Here is a 24,619-nt window from a genome sequence, read left to right as displayed (position 1 = left end):
CTATCATATGCATTCTCCAGATCCATAAGTGCTGCATACAAATCTGTCTGTTTTACCAAGTATTTCTCACATACATTCTAAAAAGCAAACACCTGATCCACACATCCTCTACCACTTCTGAAACCACACTCCTCTTCCCCAATCTGATGCTGTGTACATGCCTTAACCCTCTCAATCAATACCCTCCCATATGATTTCCCAGGAATGCTCAACAAACTCATACCTCTGTAATTTGAACACTCACCTTTATCCCCTTTGCCTTTGTACATTGATGCTATGCATGCATTCTGCCAATCCTCAGGCACTTCACCGTGATCCATACATAAATTGAATATCCTTACCAACCAGTCAACAACACAGTTGCCCTCTTTTTTTAATAAATTCCACAGCAATACCATCCAAACCCACTGTCTTGCCAGCTGTCATCTACCGCAAGGCTTTCATTTCGCACACCACCCCTACCAAAACACTGTATATCTGCCACTCTCTCATCAAACACATTCAACAGACCTTCAGAATACTCACTCCATCTCCTCACTTCATCACTACCTGTTATTACCTCCCCACTTGCCCCCTTCACCAATGTTCCCATTTGTTCTCTTGTCTTATGCAGTTTTATTTACCTCCTTCCAAAGCATCTTAGTATTCTCCCTAAAATGTAATGATACTCTCTCACCCCAACTTCCATTTGCCATCTTTTTCACCTCTTGCCCCTTTCTCTTGACCTGTTGCTTTCTCTTATACATCTCCCAGTCATTTGCATTATTTCCCTGCAAGTATCGTCCATACACCTCTTTTTTCTCTTTCACTAACAATCTTACTTCTTCATCCTGCCTCTCACTACCCTTTCTAGGCTGTCCACCTCCCACCTTTCTCAAGCCACATGCATCTTTTGCGCAAACCATCACTGCTTCCCTGAATACTTCCCATGCCATCCACTTCCCTCACGTCATTTGCTCGTATCTTTTGTCATTCTACGCTCAGTCTCTCTTGGTACTTCCTCAGACAAGTTTCCTTTCTAAGCTCACTGACTCTCACCACTCTCTTCTCCCTGCATTTTCTCTTCTATTCTGGAAACCTTTACAAATCTTCACCTTTGCCTTCACAAGATAGTGATCAGACATCCCTCCAGCTGTCCCTCTCAGCACATTAACATCCAGTAGCCTCTCTTTTACACATCTGTCAGTTAATAGGTAATCCAATCATGCCCTCTAACCATCTCTCCTACTCACATACGTATACTTAAGTATATCTCTCTTTTTAAACTAAGTATTCCCAATCATCACTCCTTTTTCAGCACACAAATCCACAAACTCTTCACCATTTCCATTTACAACACTGAGCACCCCATGTAAACGAATTATTCCCTCAACTGCCACATTACTCACCTTTGCATTTAAATCACCCATCACTGTAACCCAGTCTCGTGTATCAGAAGTGCTAACACATTCACTCAGCTGCTCTCAAAACACTTATCTCTCACAATCTTTCGTCTCATGACCAGGTGCATAGGCACCAATAAACACCCATCTCTCTCCATTCACTTTGAGTTCCAAATCATTCCAGAATTTACTTACACTCTGTCACATACTTCCACAACTCCTGCTTCAGGGGTAGTGTTATTCCTTTCTTAGCTTTTGTCCTCTCACCAACCTCTGACTTTACTCCCAAGAATTTCCCAACCCACTCTTCCCCTTTACGCTTGAGCTTTGTTTCACTCAGAGCCCAAACCTCCAGGTTTCTTTCCTCAAACATACTATCTGTCTCACTTTTCTTCTCATCTTGGTTACTTCCACACACATTCAGACACCCCAATCTTAGCCTTCTTTGAGGAGGATGAGCACACCTCACTTCACTCTCTTCTGTTTCCCCTTTTTAGAAATTTGAATACAACGCCCTTCCCGCTCCCTTTAGTTGCCTTCTGCGAAACTTGGGAATACATGGGAAGTACATATCAACATATACACATATACATATATAAACATACACATATATTCTTTTATTATACTTTGTCGCTGCCTCCCGCAAGGAAACAGAAGAAAGAATGGCCCAACCCACCCACATACACATGTATATACATACACGTCCACACACGCAGATATACATACCTATACATTTCAACGTATACATATATATACATACACAGACGTGTACATATATACACATGTACATAATTCATATTTGCTTCCTTTATTTATTCCTGTCGCCACCCCGCCAAACATGAAATGACACCCCCTCCCCCCGCACAAGGTATCGCTAGGAAAAGACAACAAAGGCCACATTCGTTCACACTCAGTCTCTAGCCGTCATGTATAATGCACCGAAACCACAGCTCCCTTTCAACATCCAGGACCCACAAAACTTTCCATGGTTTACCCCAGATGCTTCACATGCCCTGGTTAAATCCATTGACAGCACGTCTACCCTGGTATACCACATCGTTCCAATTCACTTTGTTCCTTGCGCGTCTTTCACCCTCCTCCGTATGACCCTATCTATTGCCCATACCTTACAACCATATAACATTGTTGGAACCACTATTCCTTCAAACATACCCATTTTTGCTCTCTGAGATAACATTCTTTCCTTCCACTTATTCTTCATCGCTTCCAGAACCTTTGCCCCCTTCCCCACTCTGTGACTGTGTTGTTGATTGGTTGGCAAGGATATTCAGTGTATGGTGAAGTGCCTGAGGATTGGCGGAATGCATGCCTAGTGCCATTGTACATAGGCAAAGGGGATAAAGGTGAGTGTTCAAATTACAGAGGCATAAGTTTGTTGAGTAATCCCGGGATATTATATGGTAAGGTATTGAATGAGAGGATGAAGGCATGTACAGAGCATCAGATTGGGGAGGAGCAGTGTGGTTTCAGAAGCGGTAGAGGATGTGTGGATCAGGTGTTTGCTTTGAAGAATGTATGTGAGAAATACTTAGAAAAATAGATGGATTTGTATGTAGCATTTATGGACCTGGAGAAGGCATATGATAGGGCTGATAGGAACACTTTGTGGAAGGTCTTAAGAGTATATGATGTGGGAGGGAAGTTGCTAGAAGCAGTGAAAAGTTTTTACCAAGGATGTAAGGCATGTGTATGAGTGGGAAGAGAGGAGAGAGATTGGTTCCCAGTAAATGTCAGTCTGCAGCAGGGGTGTGTGATGGCCCCATGGTTGTTTGATTTGTTTATGGATGGGTTGGTTAAGGAGGTAAGTGCAAGAGTTTTAGAGAGAGGGACAAGTATGTAGTCTGTTAGGGATGAGAAGGCCTAAGAAGTGTCAGTTGTTGTTCGCCGATGATACAGCTCTAGTGGCAAATTGGAGTGAGAAACTGCAGAATTTGGTGACTGATTTGAAAAAATGCGTGAAAGGAGAAAGTTGAGAGTAAATGTGAATAAGAGCAAGGTTATTAGGTTTAGCAGGGTTGTGGGACAAGTTAATTGGGATGTAAGTTTGAATGGAAAAAAATTGGAGGAGGTGAAGTGCTTTAGATATGTGGGAGTGGACTTAGCAGTAGTGTTGACTGATAGAGATGGAAGTTCCTGACCGCAGAATAAGTGAGGAGCAGTGGGGTTTTAGGAAAAGTAGGGGATGTGTCGACCAGATTTTTGTGGTGAAAATGACTGTTGAAAAGTGTTTGGTGAAAGGTAAGAAGCAGTATGCAGCTTTTACATGTCTGAACAAAGCATATGACAGAGTAAAATAGAATGCTTTATTTGATGTGTTAAGAGTATATAGGATAAGGGGACCACTGTTGGATGGTGTGAAAGCCTTGTATAGAGGAGCAATTGTATGTGTAAGAGTGAAAGTTTTCAGATACAAGTGGGTGTGACGCATGGCTATGTGACGTCACCATAGCTTTTTAACAAGTATGTGTATGGAATGATAAGAGAGATTAAAAAAGACAAGGGGAAAAGGGTTGTAGAGATGAAGTGTGTGGTGAGGTATGTGGATGATACTGTGTTGTTTGCTGAGAGTGAAGAGAAGTTGCAGAAGGTTGTAAGTGTGTTTTATGATGTGTGTATGTGTATGAGATTAAAGGTAAATGTGAGTAAAAGTAAAGTAGTGCTGTATGAAGGGAACAGAGTGGAAGTATAGATTTTGCAAAGCCCTGTAGAGTGAAAGAAGAAAGTGGTAAACTGTGTTATAGATATAGAGGGAGAAAGACTGGAGGAGGTGACAGAATTTAAGTATGTGGGAACTATATCGGATATGTTTAGTAATATGGAAAGAGAGATGAGGGAAAGAGCAGTGCAGGGTAGATGAGTTACTTTTTCTCTTAGTAGAATAGTGAAGAGTGAAGATGTATGTATGGAAGTGAAGAAAGTATTAAAAGACAGCATAGTCCTCCCAACTCTAACTTTTGCAGCCAAAACATGGACACGGGATGAGTCACAGAGCTCAAGAACCCAGGCTGTGGAAGAGAACTATGCGGGAGGAGCATGGGATATGACTAGGTGGAATGAAGTAAGTGATGATTGGGTGTATAAGAGATTTAGTATGGCAGGGAATGCAAAGGGGGTGAATTGTGGAGTGTTGGAGTAAGTGAAATGTAATACTTTAAAGTGGTTTGGGCACATGGAGTGAATGCAAGAGGGAGAGTTTACAAGTATTAGTATGATTAGATATGGAAAGTATGGAAAGTTCTGTGGGGCCTGGATGTGGAAAGGGAGCTGTGGTTTCGGGCATTATTGCATGACAGCTAGAGACTGAGTGTGAACGAATGGGGCCTTTGTTGTCTTTTCCTAGCTCTACCTCACACACATGAGGGGGGAGGGGGATGTTATTCCATGTGTGGCGAGGTGGCGATGGGAATGAATGAGGGCAGACAGTGTGAATTATGTGCATGTGTATATATGTATATGTCTGTGTGTGTATATTTATGTGTACAATGAGATGTATGGGTATGTATATTTGCATGTGTGGACGTGTATGTATATACATGTGTATGGGGGTGGGTTGGGCCATTTCTTTCGTCTGTTTCCTGGCGCTACCTCGCAAACGCGGGAGACAGCGACAAAGCCAAATAAAATAATATATAAAGATAAAGGGGTTGATGTGAGAGGAAGACCACCAGTGACATAGGGAAATATAGTGTAAGAGCACTGGAGGGAGAGAAATGGGGGACAAATGCAGTGAATGGTGTAAGCAAGGGAGGCATATAAAAGTCAGAAATAAGTGAAGGCTCTTTTGCCATGGCTACTCCTCTGATGGGAATTTCCAGAGGGAATGGGCATCAGAGATATAGTATATAGATAGATACCTCTCCATGGGGTTTCTTGCTTCCTTATTTAATGTTGTGCTAGAAAGTTAGATAATGCCTTCCCATGTGGAAGCCATATCCAGTATTGATGCTTTTATATCAACAAAATTAGAATGGGTTACTTTGTAGTCTGTAGATGTAAAGTCTTTTGGAGAAAACTGAGTTGTCCTGGTTTTATAACCAGCAACTTTTTTGATTGGGTGATTTTGTTGCATATGTGTATGTTGGAGGAAGATATGCGAAGCTAAGGTAAGCCACACTTGATTGAAGTGAAGGCTCAAGAAAGTAGTTTAACAAATTCAACAAGTCAATTTCTGATCTTCATTTAAGAAATGGTTCACACGATTAGTCAGCAATGATAGTCATGAGCTGAGGTGAATTGTAATGTAGATGTTGAAGATAGTTCAAAATTTTTAGCTTTCCTATAGTTTACATCATTGTATTGGTGGCATATGCACTCAAGAGTATACTTATCAGGAGTCATCAGTTAGATGCATGAATCACTAGGTTTTGTTTGCATGACAGATACACTGCCAAATTTACATAGTTTCAAGAATGAATTGGCAGATTAAAAATAGAGGCAGAGAAGCAGTCATGAGCAACAATCATGTTTTACTGAGATTGTAAGTGAATACATAGAGCTTACCAGTGTTTCCATAAATAAATAAACCCCTCTTCCCCAAGTTAACTCTTGACTTGTCATTGGACTCTTTCAGGTTGGTGAGTTGGCAGGGCAACAAGACTGTAGGAGGACCAAGTACATATTTAGTCAACCTTGTAATGTTATGATTACCTCATTAATTGTATTTTATCTTACTTACTTAGGTTGGGTCAGCATATGGTGGTAGTTCGACCTTGTCTGGTCTACAGCAATACACAAGGTATGAGGTGGTGGTTCAGGCATTCAACAACCGAGGTGCAGGGCCACTCTCAGCTCCTGTCATTGCCACCACTGAAGAAGATGGTAAATGTCAGTTAAACTCTTTCTAGTCTGATACAATCTGTATCTAGTTCAAAGACTATCTGTATATTTTATCTTATCATTGCTCCATATCAAATTTAATGGGTTAGTCTTGGGACATATAGCATCAGAGGATCACTTACAAACATCCTGAGCCCACTGTTATAGTGAAACTGCTATATCCTTGTTAGTTAATTGACTATTTTACTATTTAATATCAAATGTTTCCTGTAATTTTTCTTCTTTCTCTTCCCTCATCTACATGCATGCTTTAACTTTCCCATAAAAGTATACCTTTTCAGTCAACTTATGTTATTTTCACATATTCTTTGTCGGATTAAAGATTTATTTATTTATTTATTATACTTTGTCGCCGTCTCCTGCATTAGCGAGGTAGTGCAAGGAAACAGACAAAAGAATGGCCCAACCCACCCACACACACATGTATATACATACACGTCCACATACTTACATCTACATACCTATACATTTAAACGTGTACATATATATACATACACAGACATATACATATATACACAGGTACATAATTTGTACTTGCTGCCCTTATTCATTCCCGTCGCCACCCCACTACACATGAAATGACAAACCCTTCCCCCCCGCATGCGTGTGAGGTAGCGCTTGGAAAAGACAACAAAGGCCACATTCATTCACACTCAGTCGCTAGCTGTCATGTATAATGCACTGAAACCACAGCACCCTTTCCATATCCAGGCACCACAAAACTTTCCATGATTTACCTCAGATGCTTCACATGCCCTGGTTCAATCCATTGACAGCATGTTGACCCAGGTATACCACATCATTCCAATTCACTCTATTCCTTGCACGCCTTTCATCCTCCTGCATGATCAGGCCCCGATCGCTCAAAATCTTTTTCACTCCATCCTTCCACCTCCAATTTGGTCTCCCGCTTCTCCTGGTTCCGTCTACCTCTGACACACATATCTTCTTTGTCAATCTTTTCTCACTCATTCTCTCCATGTGACCTAACCATTTCAAAATACCCTCTTCTGTTCTGTCAACCACACTCTTTTTATTACAAACACATCTCTCTTACCCTTTCATTACTTACTCAGTCAAACCACCTCACACCACATATTGTCCTCAAACATCTCATTTCCAGCACATCCACCCTCCTCCGAACAACTCTATCTATAGCCCATGCCTCACAACCATATAACATTATTGGAACAACTATTCCTTCAAACATGCCCAGTTTTGCTTTCTGAGATAATGTTCTCACCTTCCACACATTTTTCAATGCTCCCAGAAGCTTCTCCCCCTCCCCCACCCTCTGACTCACATCCGCTTCCATGGTTCCATCCAATGCACTTCACTTCCTTCAGTTTTTCTCCATTCAAACTTAACTCCAAATTGATTTGTCCCTCAACCCTACTGTACTTAATAACCTTGCTTTTATTCACATTTACTCTCAGCTTTCTTTTCACACACTTTACCAAACTCAGTCACCAGCTTCTGCAGTTTCTCACCCGAATCAGCCACCGGTGCTGTATCATCAGAAAACAACAACTGACTAACTTCCCAAACCCTCTCATCCACAGCAGACTGCATACTTGCCTCTCTCTCCAAAACTCTTGCATTCACCTCCCTAACAACCCCATCCATAAACAAATTAAACAACCACGGAGACATCACGCACCCCTGCCGGAAACCGACATTCACTGAGAACCAGTCACTTTCCTCTCTTCCTACATGTACACATGCCTTACATCAACGATAAAAACTTTTCACTGCTTCTAGCAGCTTGCCTCCCACACCATATATTCTTAATACCTTCCACAGAGGTAATAAAAAGAGTGTGGTTAAGAGATCAAAAGAGGGTGTTTTGAAATGGTTTGGTCACATGGAGAGAATGAGTGAGGAAAGATTGACAGAGAGGATATATGTGTGTCAGAGGTGGAGGGAACGAGGAGAAGTGGGAGACCAAATTGGAGGTGGGAAGATGGAGTGAAAAAGATTTTGAGTGATCGGGGCCTGAACATGTAGGAGGGTGAAAGGCGTGCAAGGAATAGAGTGAATTGGAACGATGTGGTATACTGGGGTTGACATGCTGTCATTGGATTGAAGCAGGGCATGTGAAGCATCTGGGGTAAACCATGAAAAGTTTTATGGGGCCTGGATGTGGAAAGGGAGCTATGGTTTCGGTGCATTATACATGACAGCTAGACACTGAGTGTGAATGAATGTGGCCTTTGTTGTCTTTCCCTAGCGCTACCTCGCACACATGCGAGGGAAGGGGATTGTTATTTCATGTGTAGCGGGATGGCAACGGGAATGAATAAGGGCAGACAGTATACATGTGTATATATGTATATGTCTGTGAGTGTATATATATGTAAACGTTGAGATGTATAGGTATGTATATGTGCGTGTGGACGTGTATGTATATACATTGTACGTGGGTGGGTTGGGCCATTCTTTCGTCTGTTTCCTTGTGCTACCTCACTAACGCGAGAGACAGGGACAAAGTATAATAAAGATAAATGAAATGATAACATTCAACAAACCTTCAAAATGCTCACTCCATCTCTTTCTCACATCACAACTACTTGTTGTTACCTCCCCATTAGTCCCCTTTACCAATGTTCCCATTTGTTCTCTTGTCTTATGTATTTTATTTACCTCCTTGCAAAACATCTTTTTACCCTCCCTAAAATTTGATGATACTCTTACACCCCAACTCTCATTTGCTCTCTTTTTCACCTCTTGCACCTTTCTCTTGACCTCCTGCCTCTTTCGTTTATACATCTCCCAGTCATTTGCACTATTTCCTTGCAAAAATCATCCAAATGCCTCTCTCTTCTCTTTCACTAATAATCTTACTACTTCATCTCACCACTCACTACCTTCTCTAATATGCTCACCTCCCACGCTTCTCATGCCACAGGCATCTTTTGCTCAAGCCATCATTGCTTCCCTCAATACATCCCATTCCTCCCGCACTCCCCTTACATCCTTTGCTCTCACCTCTTTCCATTCTGCTCTCAGTCTCTCCTGGTACTTCCTCACACAAGTCTCCTTCCCAGGCTCACTTACTCTCACCACTCTCTTCACCCCAACATTCTCTTCTCTTTTCTGAAAACCTCAACAAATCTTCACCTTTGCCTCCACAAGATAATGATCAGACATCCCTCCAGTTGCACCTCTCAGCACATTGACATTCAAAAGTGTCTCTTTCATGCGCCTGTCAATTAACACATAATCCAATAACACTCTCTGGCCATCTCTCCTACTTATATATGTATACTACTTATATCTCTCTATTTAAACCAGTTATTCCCAATCACCAGTCCTTTTTTAGCACACAAATCCACAAGCTCTTCACCATTTCCATTTACAACACTGAACACCTTATTTACACCAATTATTCCCTCAGCTGCCACATTACTCACCTTTGCATTCAAATCACACGTCACTATAACCCGGTGTTGTGCATCAAAACTACTATCATTCATGATGAAGAAACAAGTAAGATTTTCCTGTAGTAGATATTGGGTTTTCATCCTTGAAGCTGTAGATATGACTTAAACCTGAAAAGATTTTGGAAAAAGCTATGAATATTTTCCCTTGCTCTTGATGTAGGAAAGTCTTGAATGATAAGGATAGACAGAAACTAGGTTACTTTTTGAGTTACAGGTGTGTCTCACTGTTATTTGTGTGTCTCATTTCTGTGTGTTACATACCTGAAGAGGAACATAGTGGTTTCACTTGGTGCATCTGTTTGTATTTTTAAGAGACCATGAAATGCAATTTACTTCCATTCATATTGTGGACAGAATCAAACCAGACTGTGCAATTTTATTAAGTCCTAGTGAAAAATAGGATAATCATGCAAATCTGCAAGAAAATATTAGTTATTTCAAGGGGAATTAATGGTGTTGGCGCACTCCATCTGCTTGAAGTTACTTCTTGAATGAAAACTCACCTTTGACAAGGCCCTATTATCATTGGTTGATGAGAGTACAGTTTTGTCGAAGTTTGGCTGATGAGAGTACAGCCTTGTCATAGAACTTACTTCAGATGACTCTTTTCAGTCCCTGTTATTTAGTGTAGTGCAGCCTTGGAGTGCACAAGCTCATGGAAGGGAGTTATAACTTTAGGACCTAGTTTATGTGAGAGGGGTCCTAGGGTTGAATAGTATGATAAAGAATTTTTTTTCATACATATTCGCCATTTCCTGCATTAGTGAGGTAGCGTTAAGAACAGAGTACTGAGCCTTAGAGGGAAGATCCTCACTTGACCCCCTCTCTGTTCCTTCTTTTGGAAAACTGAAAACGAGAGGAGAGGATTTCCAACACCCTGCTCCCTCCTCTTTTAGTCACCTTCTTTGACATGCAGGGAATACGTGGGAAGTATTCTTTCTCCTCTATCCCCAGGGATAGTGATAATGAATTATAATAGAAAATTTTATTAAGTATGCAGGTTACTAATGTTTTTCTAAGAGTAGGTGCAGCATAATTTCATAAAAGTCTGATACAGCACATTTGTCCTCTGATTTGAGAGCTACTATAATGCATTTTGCAGGCTAAGACTACATCTTTCCTGATGTATCATTTATGCCTTTGGAATTTCCACCAAACTTAAGTCTGAATTGTAAATTAAGTGACTACCAAAAAAAAAATGTGGAACTAGTTATGAACAATATAAATAATTTTTATAGTTGTTGGCAGGACCACTACACAATGTATCCCTGTCAGACTTATCTCGAATCTTTGAATTGTCTACATGTTTGTGGACAAAACCTTCTTTGCTTAAAGGGGTGAAGGGAGAAAATTGTTGTCTTCTGGTCTTGAACAGCAGGTTGCTTTGACTGATTACATCTGGAGCAGGGCTGTGCAAGTTTCAAACTGTATTGTCTGTCAAAGCAGATGTTTTATCTAAGCTTTGCAGATGAGCCAGTCAGCTCAACACCAGTCAAAAGAACCACTTGTGGAACTTAATGCAAATGAACAGTCCATTCCTGTTGGTACCTTAGTTTTCTTCATCTGTTTCATACCTTGATGCTCAGTCAGATGCTCATCAGCATCAGCATGCTGGATTGATTCTTTTAAAGTGATTTCTTATGATGTCAGATCATTGACTGTAATCATCACACATCAACCCTTGTCGATGGTAATGCTTTGGCATCATGGTAACTCACAAGCTTCATTTGTCAGATAGGTATCCTTACTTCCATAAGGAATAAGAAGTTGTGTGAGAAAACAGCAAAGTGCACTAAGTTTCTGATTAGTTTGTAGCATTTACCTGTGCAGAAAGCAAACCTCGATCATGTAAATTATGTATGTATGGAGGCTTGGAGCCTGTAGTCATCTTGCATTATATGCAGGTACTGAACCTTTTCTAGTTTCCTTAAACATATTTCTGTTCATCGGATAATGTATTTAGACAGATAGTATCATTTATTTGAGTTTTCTTGGGAAAACACCTATGAATTATAATCTTGTTAGCTTTTTGTGCTTTTTCACTCTGCTACATGGCCCGTTGTGAGAGTACAGTTCAAAATTTGTCACCAACGCTGCTGTGCTAAACCACTCTCTATCCATTCATGTGGATGATATATAGCTGCTCAGAATAAGGGTTGCAAGATTATAGGCGAGTGCTCAGAAACATTTTTGTATAAGAGCTGTACAAGAGATTCCAGTAACATGGTGCCCAGTTCATATATGAGTCACCATATTAGACAGTGGTATGGAGATGCTGTTTTGCTTCAGTAAATTTTAATTCATGCCATCCTTTGAAATCTAATTTTTACTTATGTGAAGGTATTTTCTTTCTTCTTTGACAAGAGATAGCAGTGATAATAACTTCTGAAGTTTTGCTTGAAATGTGATTTGTTTTACTAAATGGATGGGCTAGCAACTCGTTTCAGGAATTCTTTGTTGGTACACTAGCGTCTTTGTGTCAGACCACATTTCTCTATATTCTCCTGTTGCATGTTGTAGCAGCTAAACTCTTTAGGAAGGCAAGAGTGTTAAAGTAGCCTCATATTGTTTACATTTTATAGTTTCTTTGTTGTTATAGGGGGCAAATCATTCTAATCAGGAAGTTCTTTGAAATTTTTAGTCAAGTTTTGGATTCTTACTAGTACATTTATGTACATCATACTTTAAGGTTGCTGCTCCTATTTGAGTTTTTCAGTTGTTGCCCTAATATTTTTGTATTTAACAGTTTGGATGACGAAAAGCATATAGATTATCTTGGTAATATCAATTTCTGTGATCTAAATTTTTAATACAATAAAAACTTGATAGGTCATCTTGGTATATCATCTTCTCTGATCTAAATTTTTCAGTTCATTATCTTTCAGTTGTTGCAGTAGTTTGGAGTCTAGAATTTCAATCTCTGTATGTGTAACCTTCTAATGTTTCATGCCGATTTGTTTTTAGGTTTAAAGATTAGTTTTTGAATGACCAATCATTATTATGGTGTCTTAGTTATTTATTGCTTGATCCTTTACAAAAGTTTTGTAAAATGACTTTATTATGAAGCCAATTATAAAAGAACTTGGGTGTCTCATACTGGTAATTTTAAAACAATATTCTTTTCTGTGTATAGATTAGAGTTTCATGTGTTTTACCTGGAGGTCAGGCACATTCCTCGTAAGTGCAGAAAGACCCTTAAATCAAAATCCATGTTTGAGTTTTCAGTTTTATGATATTGCAGTCTAACAGGATTCAGCTAATGATCAAGGGAAATGAGAGATCTACATTCCCTTCTGGAGAAGGCAGGACGTGGGAGGTGATTAAGTTGATGATACAGCACTGTTTGGAAATTCAAGTAAGGAATTGCAAAGTCTGGTGTCCGAATTTTGGAGACTGTGTGGAAAGAGAAAGTTGAGATTAGATTTCGCAGTAAAGAGAAACAGGTTATTTGGAGTGCGAGTTAGAATGGAATGAACTTAGAGGAAGTGGAATATTTTAGATACTTGGGAGTGAACATGGCAACAAATGGAACCATGGGAGCTGAAGTGAGTCATAGGGTGAGATAGGGGCCAAAGATCTTGAGCATATTAAGGAATTCGTGAAGAGAAAGGTCTCTGTTTACATGGGCAAAGATGGGTATGTGTGATGGTAAATCAGCCCCAATAGTGTTGTATGGATGTGAGGCATGGGCCTTGGACAGAAATGTAAAGGATAGGGTGAATGTGTTGGAAGCAATGTGTTTCAGGACCCTATGTGATGTGAGGGGGGATGATTGAACAAGGAATAATAGGGTATGAGAAAGGTTTGGTAGTAAGAGGAGTATGTATGTGAGAGCTGAAGAGGCTCTGCTGAAATGGTTTGGATACATTGAGAAGAGAAAATGAGTGAGGAAGAATGATTAAGAGGGAATAGATGATAGAAATAAAAGGGACAAGAAAGATGGGGGAAACAAAGGAGGACGTGGAAGTATAGAGTGAAAGATGCTTTGAAGGCTTGGGGCCTGAACATGCAGGAGGGTGCAAGACTTGCAAGGAATAGAGCAATTTGGTTTAAAGGGGATAATATGCTGTCATTGGGATGAACCAGGGCACATAAAGTGGTCAGGGGAAAGTGCAGAAAGATTTGTTGGGCCTGGTTGTGGATGGGGGGCTGTGGTACCATGTTGATGCATTATGCATGAGAGCTGGAGATTGAATGTGAAGAGATGAGGCCATATCTTCATCTGTTCTTGGCACTACCTAATGCAGATGGCAAACATGTATGAAAAAAGTCAGCCTAATACTAAAGGTCATGACCTGTACAAGGCTCATGGTCTTGATGAAATTTCGCCATATGTACTGAAAATAGGTGCAGTTACACTTGATAAGCCACTTTTGAAATACTGTTCATGATGTTATTGGAGAAGGGCAAAATCCAAGGGATTGGGAATGACACTTTTCCCTTCATTAGGAAAGGGAAGAATCAGTAAACTACAGACTGATCTCCTAAATGAGCGTGGTCTGTAAGGTATTGGAAAAAATAAATCAGAAAGTTAGTGGTTGATTTACTTTAAAGGAGAAATTACTTGAGTGACAATATGAGTTCAGCTAAATGAGGTCATACGTAATGCCTCTTAGTTTTTGATGAGAGAATGAGCTTTATTGTGGAAAAATGAAGAAGAGAGTTGATTGTTTTTATCTGGACTGCCAGAAAGCACATGAATCAGTAAACTACAGACTGATCTCCTAAATGAGCGTGGTCTGTAAGGTATTGGAAAAAATAAATCAGAAAGTTAGTGGTTGATTTACTTTAAAGGAGAAATTACTTGAGTGACAATATGAGTTCAGCTAAATGAGGTCATACGTAATGCCTCTTAGTTTTTGATGAGAGAATGAGCTTTATTGTGGAAAAATGAAGAAGAGAGTTGATTGTTTGTATCTGGACTGCCAGAAAGCACGTGAGTGTTCCACATAGGTTAGTTAAGAAGTTTGATTAATGGGCAGGAATTAGGAGGAGACACTTGTTGATAAAAGATTAACTTAGTGGAAGTGAACAGAGGATGAATGTCAGAGTAGCCTCTATGAAATGGATGGAGATGTACATTTGAGTAATGCAGTGTTCTGTTTTGGGAATGTTACTCTTCTTGCTCTATATAAATGATTCACCAGAAGGAATGGACTCCTTCAGGAATGTGTTTGCAGATGATGCAAAGGTCACTAGGGATGTGGAAAGTGAAGAGAGTTGCATCAGCTTACAAGGAGGCCCTACCCAACTGCAAAGAAAGTCTGATACCTGAAGTTCAGGTTGAGTAAATGTAAGTAAGGAGAATGGGACATAGTGAAAGAATGCCTCAATGGGAATACTATCTAGCAAGAGATGATGTGCAGGAATTTGTATGTGAGGAGGACTTGGTTGTTGACACCATCCCTAACATGTCACCAGAGCCCACACAAGGAGAAAAGCAAAGGAGATGAACTGTCTGCTGGCAAATGGTAGAATGAAATTGACGTGTATAGATGAGGAAATATTCAGCCAGGTGTTCGTGTCTTACATGAGACCAAATGTAGAATATGTTTATCAGGTTTGGTCACTGCACCTTAATTCACACAAAGAGCTAACTAATAGAGAAGGTTCAGAAGAAGGTAGGAAAGATGGTACCTTAAATAAGAAAGCTGAATTACAGGGAAAGGTTAGAGGCCTTGAATTTGACCAGCATGGAAAAGAGAAAAGTGAGGGGTGATCTAATCACAATCTTTTAGGTTTTAAACTGGCTTGATGGTCTACATTGAATGGCTTTTTGAAAGAATTAGGAATAAAACAACTTGAGGACATGATTTCATATTAAGCAAGAAACTTGGTGAAAAAGGTGTGAAGTATTTATTGTAGAGGAGATGTGCTTGAATGGAATATATTGAAGGAGGACATGGTCATTGCCAACAGCACATTGAAGTTTTAAAGATTGTACATAAGCAGTCAGTGTCCAAGGGATGGGGCCTCATGAGTCTAAAAATTCCTCTTATATGAATGGTGGTACTTCTGATATATTTGTAGGTCTTATCATTCCTTGGCATAGAGGAACTGGTTGAGTCACCTCATCTGATTTGAAATGAAGGAAAGACAAGTTACACTGAACTCAAAACCAACGAGATATATGGAACTCTGCCATGCACAGTTCATTATCCATTAGATGGAAGGAGGCAAATCTGACACAAATATAAGTCTGCCATTCTTAAGGAATGGGGATTTGGTGTTAAGCCATATTTACCCAGTGCAGAGGAAGGCCAGGTCATTGTTTTCTAAGTGAAATGTTCAGCAAGTGAGTTAGGCTTAACACCTGATTTTTTTTATTCAGGTGATAGGTTCCTAGTTTCTTTTACATTTCTCAGTATTGAATATTGATATTTTATTATTTTTCCCCTGCTTTAGATGCTTCTTCACTGGTACTACTTTTGGATGAGTGAAATATAATACACCTGCTCCTGTATTTCAAAGCATTATTCAGAAGGGAAGTTTCATGCTTCCTGTTTGAATATCACCAGGGTTCATAGAACTCTACTCTTTCTATCCTCTGCTTCATGGATAGAAGTGAGAAATTATTAGCAGTTGAATTTTCAAGCATAAGTCTTGGCATTGTATAAGATGAAATGTGGCAAGGTGGCTGGAGTAGATGGTATTACAGTTGATTTTCTTAGAGGGGGTGAGTGTGTTCTTGATTGGTTAGTTAGGGTTTTCATTGTATCTATGGATCATGTTGAGGTACCTGAGGATTGGCAGAATGAATGCATAGTGCCATTGTACAAAGGCAAGAGGGATAAAGGTGAGTGTTCAAACTAAAGGGGTACAAGTTTGTGAGTGTACTTGGTAAGTTGTATGGGCAAGTAGTGCTAGAGAGGGTGAGGGCAAGGTACAGAACATCATGCTGGTTTTAGAAGTGGAAGAGGATGTGTGGATCAGCTGTTTGCTTTAAGTAATACTTAGAGAAATAGGATTTGTATTAGGCATTTATGGATCTTGAGAGTGCATGTAATACGATTAATAGCAGTGTCTTTTGGAAGGTTGGAAGAATATATGGTGAGGGAGGAAAGCTGCTAGAAGCTTGAGAGGCTTTTATCAAGGGGATAAGACATATGTATGAGTAGGAAGAGAGGAGTAAATGGTTCCAAGTGAAGGTTGGTCAGTGGCAGAGGTGTATGACGTCACCATGGCTGCTTAGTTTGTTTTCGGGTAGTTTGGTGAGAGAGGTAGATGCAAGTCATGTAGAAAGGGGTGAAAATGCAATCTGTAGGGTATGAAGGGGCCTGCGAGAAGAGTCAGTTGTTTGCTCTTAACACAGCACAGATGGTAAATTTGTGTGAGAAACTGCAGAAGTTTGTGGCTAAGTTTGGAAGAGTGTGGGAAAGAGGAAGTTGAGAGTAAATGTGAATTAAAGCAAGATTATAACGTTTAGAAAGGTAGATGGGCCGTGAGTTTGAATAGAGAGAAGTTGGAAGAAATGAAGTGTTTTAGATATATAGGAGTAGTCATGATGGCAAGTGGAACTATAGAAGCAGAAGTATGTTAAGAGTTGTGGAATGAGAGATCGTTTTCTAGGAGGGCAAAAGTGGGTATGTTTGAAGGTATAGTTGTCCTAGCATCATTATATGGATATGAGATATGGAATGTAGATAAGAATGTGTGGAGGAAGATGGATGTGTTGGAAATGAAATGTTTAAGGACAGACAGTATGTGTTGTGAGGTGGTTTGATTAAGTAAGTAATGAAAAAGTAAGTTCTTTACAATGAGGATGTGTCAGAAGTGGAGGGAACAAGGAGAAAGGGGAGACCAAATTGGAGATGGAAGGACGGAGTGAAAAAGATTTTAAGTGATTGTGGCCTGAACTTGCAGGAGGATGAAAAGCATGCATGGGATAGAGTGCATTGGAATGATTTATCATACAGGGGTTGATGTGCTGTCAATGAACTGAGCAGTGGCACGAGTAGTGGCTGGGGGAAACCATAGAAAGGTCTGTAGAGCCTGGTTTTGTATAGGGAGTTTGGTTTTGATACACTAAACGCAACAGCTTGAGAAAGTTTGTGAGTGAATGTGGCCTTTCTTCATCTGTTCCTTGCACTACTTTGCAGACATGGGAAACAGTGATCAGGTGTGGGAAAAAGAAAGTCTTGACAATTGTTTGTATGTACTAAAGATTTTTTTTTATACTTAATTGCTGTTTTCCGCATCAGCAAGGTAGCGCTAGGAAACAGACAAAGAATGGCCCATCCACTCATATACACATATATATACTTAAAAGCCCATACATGCACATATACATACATATACACATCAACAGATACGTACATATACATACACATACAAAGAAAGATCATGAGAGGCAAGTGTTTTGGGAGCATCTGAGTGAGTGTGTTAGTAGTTTTGATGCACGAGACTGGGTTATAGTGATGGGTGATTTGAATGCAAAGGTGAGTAATGTGGCAGTTGAGGGAATAATGGGTGTACATGGGGTGTTCAGTGTTGTAAATGGAAATGGTGAAGAGCCTGTAGATTTATGTGCTGAAAAAGGACTGGTGCTTGGGAATAACTGGTTTAAAAGAGAGATATTCATAAGTATATATATGTAAGTAGGAGAGATGGCCAGAGAGCATTATTGGATTATGTGTTAATTGACAGGCGCACGAAAGAGACTTTTGGATGTTAATGTGCTGAGAGGTGCAACTGGAGGGATGTTTGATCATTATATTGTGGAGGTGAAGGTGAAGATTTGTAGAGGTTTTCAGAAAACAAGAGAGAATGTTGGGGTGAAGAGAGTGTTGTGAGTAAGTGAGGTTGGGAAGGAGACTTGTATGAGGAAGTACCAAGAGAGACTTGAGTACAGAATGGAAAAAGGTTAGAACAAAGGATGTAACAGGAGTGGGGAAGGAATGGGATGTATTTAGGGAAGCAGTGATGGCTTGTGCAAAAGATGCTTGTGGCATGAGAAGTGTGGGAGGTGGGCAGATTAGAAAGGTGTAGTGAGTGGTGGGATGAAGTAAGATTATTAGTGAAAGAGAAGAGAGAGGCATTTGGATAATTTTTGCAGAGAAATAATGCAAATGACTGGGAGATGTATAAAAGAAAGAGGCAAGAGGTCAAGAGAAAGGTGCAAGAGGCGAAAAAGAGGGCAAATGAGAGTTGGGGTGAGAGAGTATCATTAGATTTTATGGATAATAAAAAGATGTTTTGGGGGGAGGTAAATTTAGTGCATAAGACAAGGGAACAAATGGGAACATCAGTGAAGGGGGCTAATGGGGAGGTGATAACAAGTAGTGGTGATGTGAGGAGGAGATGGAGTGAGTACTTTGAAGGTTTGTTGAATGTGTTTGATGATAGAGTGGCAGATATAGGGTGTTTTGGTCGAGGTGGTGTGCAAAGTGCGAGGGTTAGGGAGAATGATTTGGTAAACAGAGAAGATGAAAGCTGGCAAGGCAGCAGGTTTGGATGGTATTGCAGTGGAATTTATCAAAAAAGGGGGTGACTGTATTGTTGACTGGTTGGTAAGGTTATTTAATGTATGTATGACTCATGGTAAGGTGCCTGAGGACTGGCAGAATGCCTACATAGTGCCATTGTACAAAGGCAAAGGGGAGAAGAGTGAGTGCTCAAACTACAGAGGTATAAGTTTGTTAAGTATTCCTGGTAAATTATATGGGAGAGTATTGATTGAGAGGGTGAAGGCATGTACAGAGCATCAGATTGGGGAAGAGCAGTGTTGTTTCAGAAGTGGTAGAGGATGTGTGGATCAGGTGTTTGCTTTGAAAAATGTATGTGAGGAATACTTAGAAAAGCAAATGGATTTGTATGTAGCATTTATGGATCTGGAGAAGGCATATGATAGGGTTGATAGAGATGCTCTGTGGAAGGTATTAAAAATATATGGTGTGGGAGGTAAGTTGTTAGAAGCAGTGAAAAGTTTTATCGAGGATGTAAGGCATGTGTATGTGTAGGAAGAGAGGAAAGTGATTGGTTCTCTGTGAATGTTGGTTTGTGGCAGGGGTGCGTGATGTCTCCATGGTTGTTTAATTTGTTTATGGATGGGGTTGTTAGGGAGGTGAATGCAAGAGTTTTGGAAAGAGGGGCGAGTATGCAGTCTGTTGTGGATGAGAGAGCTTGGGAAGTGAGTCAGTTGTTGTTCGCTGATGATACAGCGCTGGTGGCTGATTCGGGTGAGAAACTGCAGAAGCTGGTGACTGGGTTTGGTAAAGTGTGTGAAAGAAGAAAGCTGAGAGTAAATGTGAATTAGAGCAAGGTTATTAGGTACAGTAGGGTTGAGGGACATGTCAATTGGGAGGTAAGTTTGAATGGAAAAAAACTGGTAGAAGTGAAGTGTTTTAGATATCTGGGGGTGGATCTGGCAGCGGATGGAACCATGGAAGCGGAAGTGAGTCTTATGGTGAGGGAGGGGGCGAAAGTTCTGGGAGTGTTGAAAAGTGTGTGGAAGTCATGAACATTATCTTGGAAAGCAAAAATGGGTATGTTTGAAGGAATAGTAGTTCCAACAATGTTATATGGTTGCGAGGCATGGACTATAGATAGAGTTGTGTGGAGGAGGGTGGATGTGCTGGAAATGAGATGTTTGAGGACAATATGTGGTGTGAGGTGGTTTGATCGAGTAAGTAATGAAAGGGTAAAAGAGATGTGTGGTAATAAAAAGAGTGTAGTTGAGAGAGCAGAAGAGGGTGTTTTGAAATGGTTTGGTCACATGGAGAGAATGGGTGAGGAAAGATTGACAAAGAGGATATGTATGTGTCAGAGGTGGAGGGAACGAGGAGAAGTGGGAGACCAAATTGGAGGTAGAAAGATGGAGTAAAAAAAAAAAATTTTGAGTGATCTAGGCCTGAACATGCAGGAGGGTGAAAGGCGTGCAAGGGATAGAGTGAATTGGATCGATGTGGTATACCAGGGTCGATGTGCTGTCAATGGATTGAAGCAGGGCATGTGAAGTGTCTGGGGTAAACCATGGAAAGTTCTGTGGGGTGTGGATGTGGAAAGGGAGCTGTGGTTTCTGTGCATTATACATGACAGCTAGAGACTGAGTGTGAATGAGTGGGACCTTTGTTGTCTTTTCCTAGCGCTACCTCTTGCACCTGCGGGGGGAGGGGGTTTTCATTTCATGTGTGGCGGGGTGGCGACGGGAATGGATAAGGCAGACAATATGAATTATATACATGTGTATATATGTATATGTCTGTTTGTGTATATATATGTATACATTGAGATGTATAGGTATGTATATGTGCGTGTGTGGACGTGTATGTATATACATGTATATGTGGGTGGGTTGGGCCATTCTTTTGTCTGTTTCCTTGCGGTACCTCGCTAACACGGGAGACAGCGACAAAATATAATATGTCTATATTAATGCTTGCTTTCATCCATTTCTGTCGCTACCACAGCACACAGGAAATAGCGTCGCTACCTCCTGCTTCAGCTAGGTAGTGCCAGGAAAACAGACAAAAAGGGCCACATTTTTTCAAACTCAGTCTCTAGCTGTCATATGTAATGCACTGAAACCAAAGCTCCCCATCCACATCCAGGCCTCACAGGCCTTTCCTTGGTTTACCCCAGATGCTTCACATGCCCTGGTTCAGTCCATTGACAGCACGTTTTGTTACCTTATATTTTTGAAGTTGCCATGAGGCTGGTGGACTATATACTAATAAATGTTTCTAGGATGATATAATGCTTATTGCTAGTGTACTTAGTAGAGTGGGTGACTTCTATGCATTGTACTGGGATTTTTGGTGTTGGCTTAATCTCCACAGCCTACCCAGCAGAATTGTTCTTTTCCAGGTTGGTAGATTTTTAGGTATTAACCTTATTTGAACATTAATGCCACAGCTGTGTGTGATATATCTTGTGTATTTTGTAGCTTAAGCTTATTGGTTGAAGGAAGGCCCCTCTCCAAGACTGCGTTACAGGGCTTAAACTTAACTGAGTGTACTTTTATTTCTCATTTCCTATTTTCAGTTGCCAGTGAAACTGATCCTTTCTCATGGGACTATCTTTCATCTTGCCTTGATTGGTTCATAGCACTGCCTCCCTTTCAGCTGAGCTTCAGAAAAAAAAGATCTGTCATCTCCAACAGAGCACTACTGATTAGCTAAAATTATACCTCAGTTTCTGAATGGTTTCAGAAGAATTCAAGGAAGTACACTACTTTAGTCCATTCCATTAAAAACATCTAGCTTTCATTTTTGATAGTACTAAATTCGGTGAATTGCTTTATTAAAGACTTTTAACTTGATAGGTGCCAGGTTTGACTTTGTCAAAGGATTTATTAAGTTCCACACTGTACAATCTTTTTACCTTAAAGGGCACCCTTTGACTAATTTCTTTTCATGTCCTCTTATTAGGCTTTTAGGGTTTCTTTCAAACAGTTTACTTGGTTCTGTTTTTCATCTCTTGTTTAACCACCATTATCACTTCTTTTTTTTTAGATCAGCATTGCCCCACTGTCCTTCATTTAAATATGCTCTCATTTCCCTTGTTCACTGGCCAAATCCTGTTGGGAAGAAAATAATCTCTGAACCCATGAAAAGTTATTTCTGTGTACAAAGGAGGCTGCCAAGCAGTTCTTCCTCTTTCTTCCTATCTTGTTCCCCATGCTAAAATATTCTACTTTGTGGTAGGCAGTCTGGAGATTTGCAGGAATGAGTAAATGTTATTTACATGGATAGTTTACAGGGCTAAATTTTTATGTTCGCAGTGTGACACAGAGGAACAGTGAATTTAACAAAATGATCCTCCTTTAGGGGCAGATGGTGGGTAGACCACAATATGTTACTGGGATTGTGCATAGGTATAGTTCCAAAAGGTGCATGTCCCTCTCATTTTACTTGCTTACTGATCTTCCTTGTTGGAAGAAATAGTTTTTCTTGAGTTCAAACCATGCTTTCTAAATCATATTTCATATTCTCAGAGACTTACTCTCAAATCTTGTACCAAAATCTCTTCCCTTTTACAGCGCCAAGCCTGCCACCTGAAACAATACGATGTGAGGCAACGTCTCCTCAAAGTGTTTCAGTAGCATGGCGGCCTCCTCCTGTTAGAGGACAAAATGGCTTAATCAAAGGATATAGAGTTCTTTACACACCAGCTGCTGAATATTCAGGTGGGTAGGAAAGTTTGTGTGCTTGCATGTGATTGCTTGTTTGTGCTGTACAAACTAATAGTTTTATATTCATAAAGGCCCATCTCCTAAACTTTCTTATGCATTATACAGCCTTACAGTCTTATCGCTGATGTCTTCATTAAAAGCTTCTTCTCACAGTTTATTTCATGTATCCAGAGCTCTGTTACTTTTGGAGTGTTTCTTCACATCTTCTGTACTAGTATTTATTTAATTTCCTGCCACATTCATTCATCGATGTATTGTTTTTAATTGTGTAAAACCCCTTATTATTTACTTCGTCACATCCATTTAGAAATGTGTTTATCATTAGCATGTCTCCCCTTGTCCTTCTTTCTTCCAACACGAGTGTTTTCATGCATTCTAGCTTCACTCTTCCACTTCCTTTATTTGTAACTTTTGTTGCCTACCTCTGGGCATGAGTAGCAGATGAATGTGTCCTCTTAGGCAAGGTGTCTAATCTTTTATAGTATATCTTGAGTTAGGCCAAATATGTGTTTTGAAATATCCCTGGAAATAGGAGAGAAAACATATAATCCACAGATCTCCTGCATGCTGTTAAAGATGACAAAGATGAGCTGGAATTGGGATAGGTAGCTGGAGATCCTCTCCTCCAATAGTATATTTTTTCAAAAGTAGGAAAAGAGGAAGGATTTTTCCTTAAAAGCTCAGTCATATGTTTCTGATACTGCATCACTAAGGTGAGAAACAGTGAATAAGTATAAAAGAATTGGCTTTGAGCTTGTGAAAAGGATGTTTTTGAGCTAGTACCAAAATCTTCCCTTCTTGATTATTAGTTCCCTGTCATGCAGTTTTGTGTTAGTCAGTGCGGTAGAGAACTTCTATAACAAATATAGCCACAGTCACATGAAAAGTTTAACCATAGCATGTCTCTGGTGAGCTGCTCGATTATCAACTCATCAACAGTACTATAATTACTCACTAAGTCAGTATCCCTGTTATCCCTCCAGTGATGTCATACCAACCTTTGCCGCTGGTGCTGCCTCCTACCAAGCTTCAGTCTTGAATGGCAGTGGTCTTCAGAGGAAACTTAACCTTATGGGAGAAAGTGGGCTCAGGAACAGCAAAGTGATAGGTCTATTTCAAAAACATGCTTGTCTCAAGCTATCTGCTGCTTTTTTGAGCCAATTTATCACCTCTGCCTTCTTATTATGTTGTTTTACCACAGGTAAAGAAGAGGAGGTGGACCTGCTTAAGATAAGGTACCTGAAGTTATTCAAGTGGAATGAAATTCTGTGGCACCTGTCTTTCACTAATCATGGTCTGGAAAACTTTACCATTATTGAGGTCTTCATATGGCTCAGTCTTTCTTGGGCTATACACCATATGTGCCATTTGGCACAGCATAGGAAAAACATTTAAAGTAGGAATTTACCTATCTGTACAGTACAGTGAGAGGGTTCTTCATACTTGGGGCTCCGTTTCTTGACCTTTATATAACATCAAGTAGGCTTTTGAACCTTTGTCAACTGCTCTTATTTAGTATTTACTTATTCATTCCATTCCAACCAGCCACCACCCTTACAATGAAACAGTGCTTTACTTTTTTCATCCTTATTAATTAGCTTCTTGCTGTAGCTTCTGGTTACTCTGGTACAGCATCTCATGAAAAATTGTTTAATGGCAGTGTCCCAACTGATTTAGAAACTTAAGGCTATGATTAGGTCACCTTTCTCTGTTTTCCCATCACTAACCATATGCAGTAATCCTGATTGCATAAATAAGTGCATATAATCACAATATTTAGGGAAGAAGTTTTCCACTTGTAAGAG

General features: G+C 40.1%; 1 protein-coding gene across 1 annotated transcript in view; it reads left to right on the top strand.

Moving 5' to 3' along the window:
- Positions 1-24,619, top strand: part of Dscam4 (Down syndrome cell adhesion molecule 4) — a 415,036-nt gene that overhangs the window by 378,422 nt on the left and 11,995 nt on the right. Inside the window, exons 18-19 of the mRNA XM_071667322.1 lie at positions 6,083-6,221; positions 22,662-22,808. Of these exons, the coding sequence (XP_071523423.1) occupies positions 6,083-6,221; positions 22,662-22,808 (286 nt within the window). The remainder of the gene's footprint in view (positions 1-6,082; positions 6,222-22,661; positions 22,809-24,619) is intronic.

Source organism: Panulirus ornatus, chromosome 12 (genome assembly GCF_036320965.1).
Source record: "Panulirus ornatus isolate Po-2019 chromosome 12, ASM3632096v1, whole genome shotgun sequence".
Lineage (NCBI taxonomy): Eukaryota > Metazoa > Arthropoda > Malacostraca > Decapoda > Palinuridae > Panulirus > Panulirus ornatus.
This window is presented reverse-complemented; position numbering and strand designations above follow the sequence as displayed.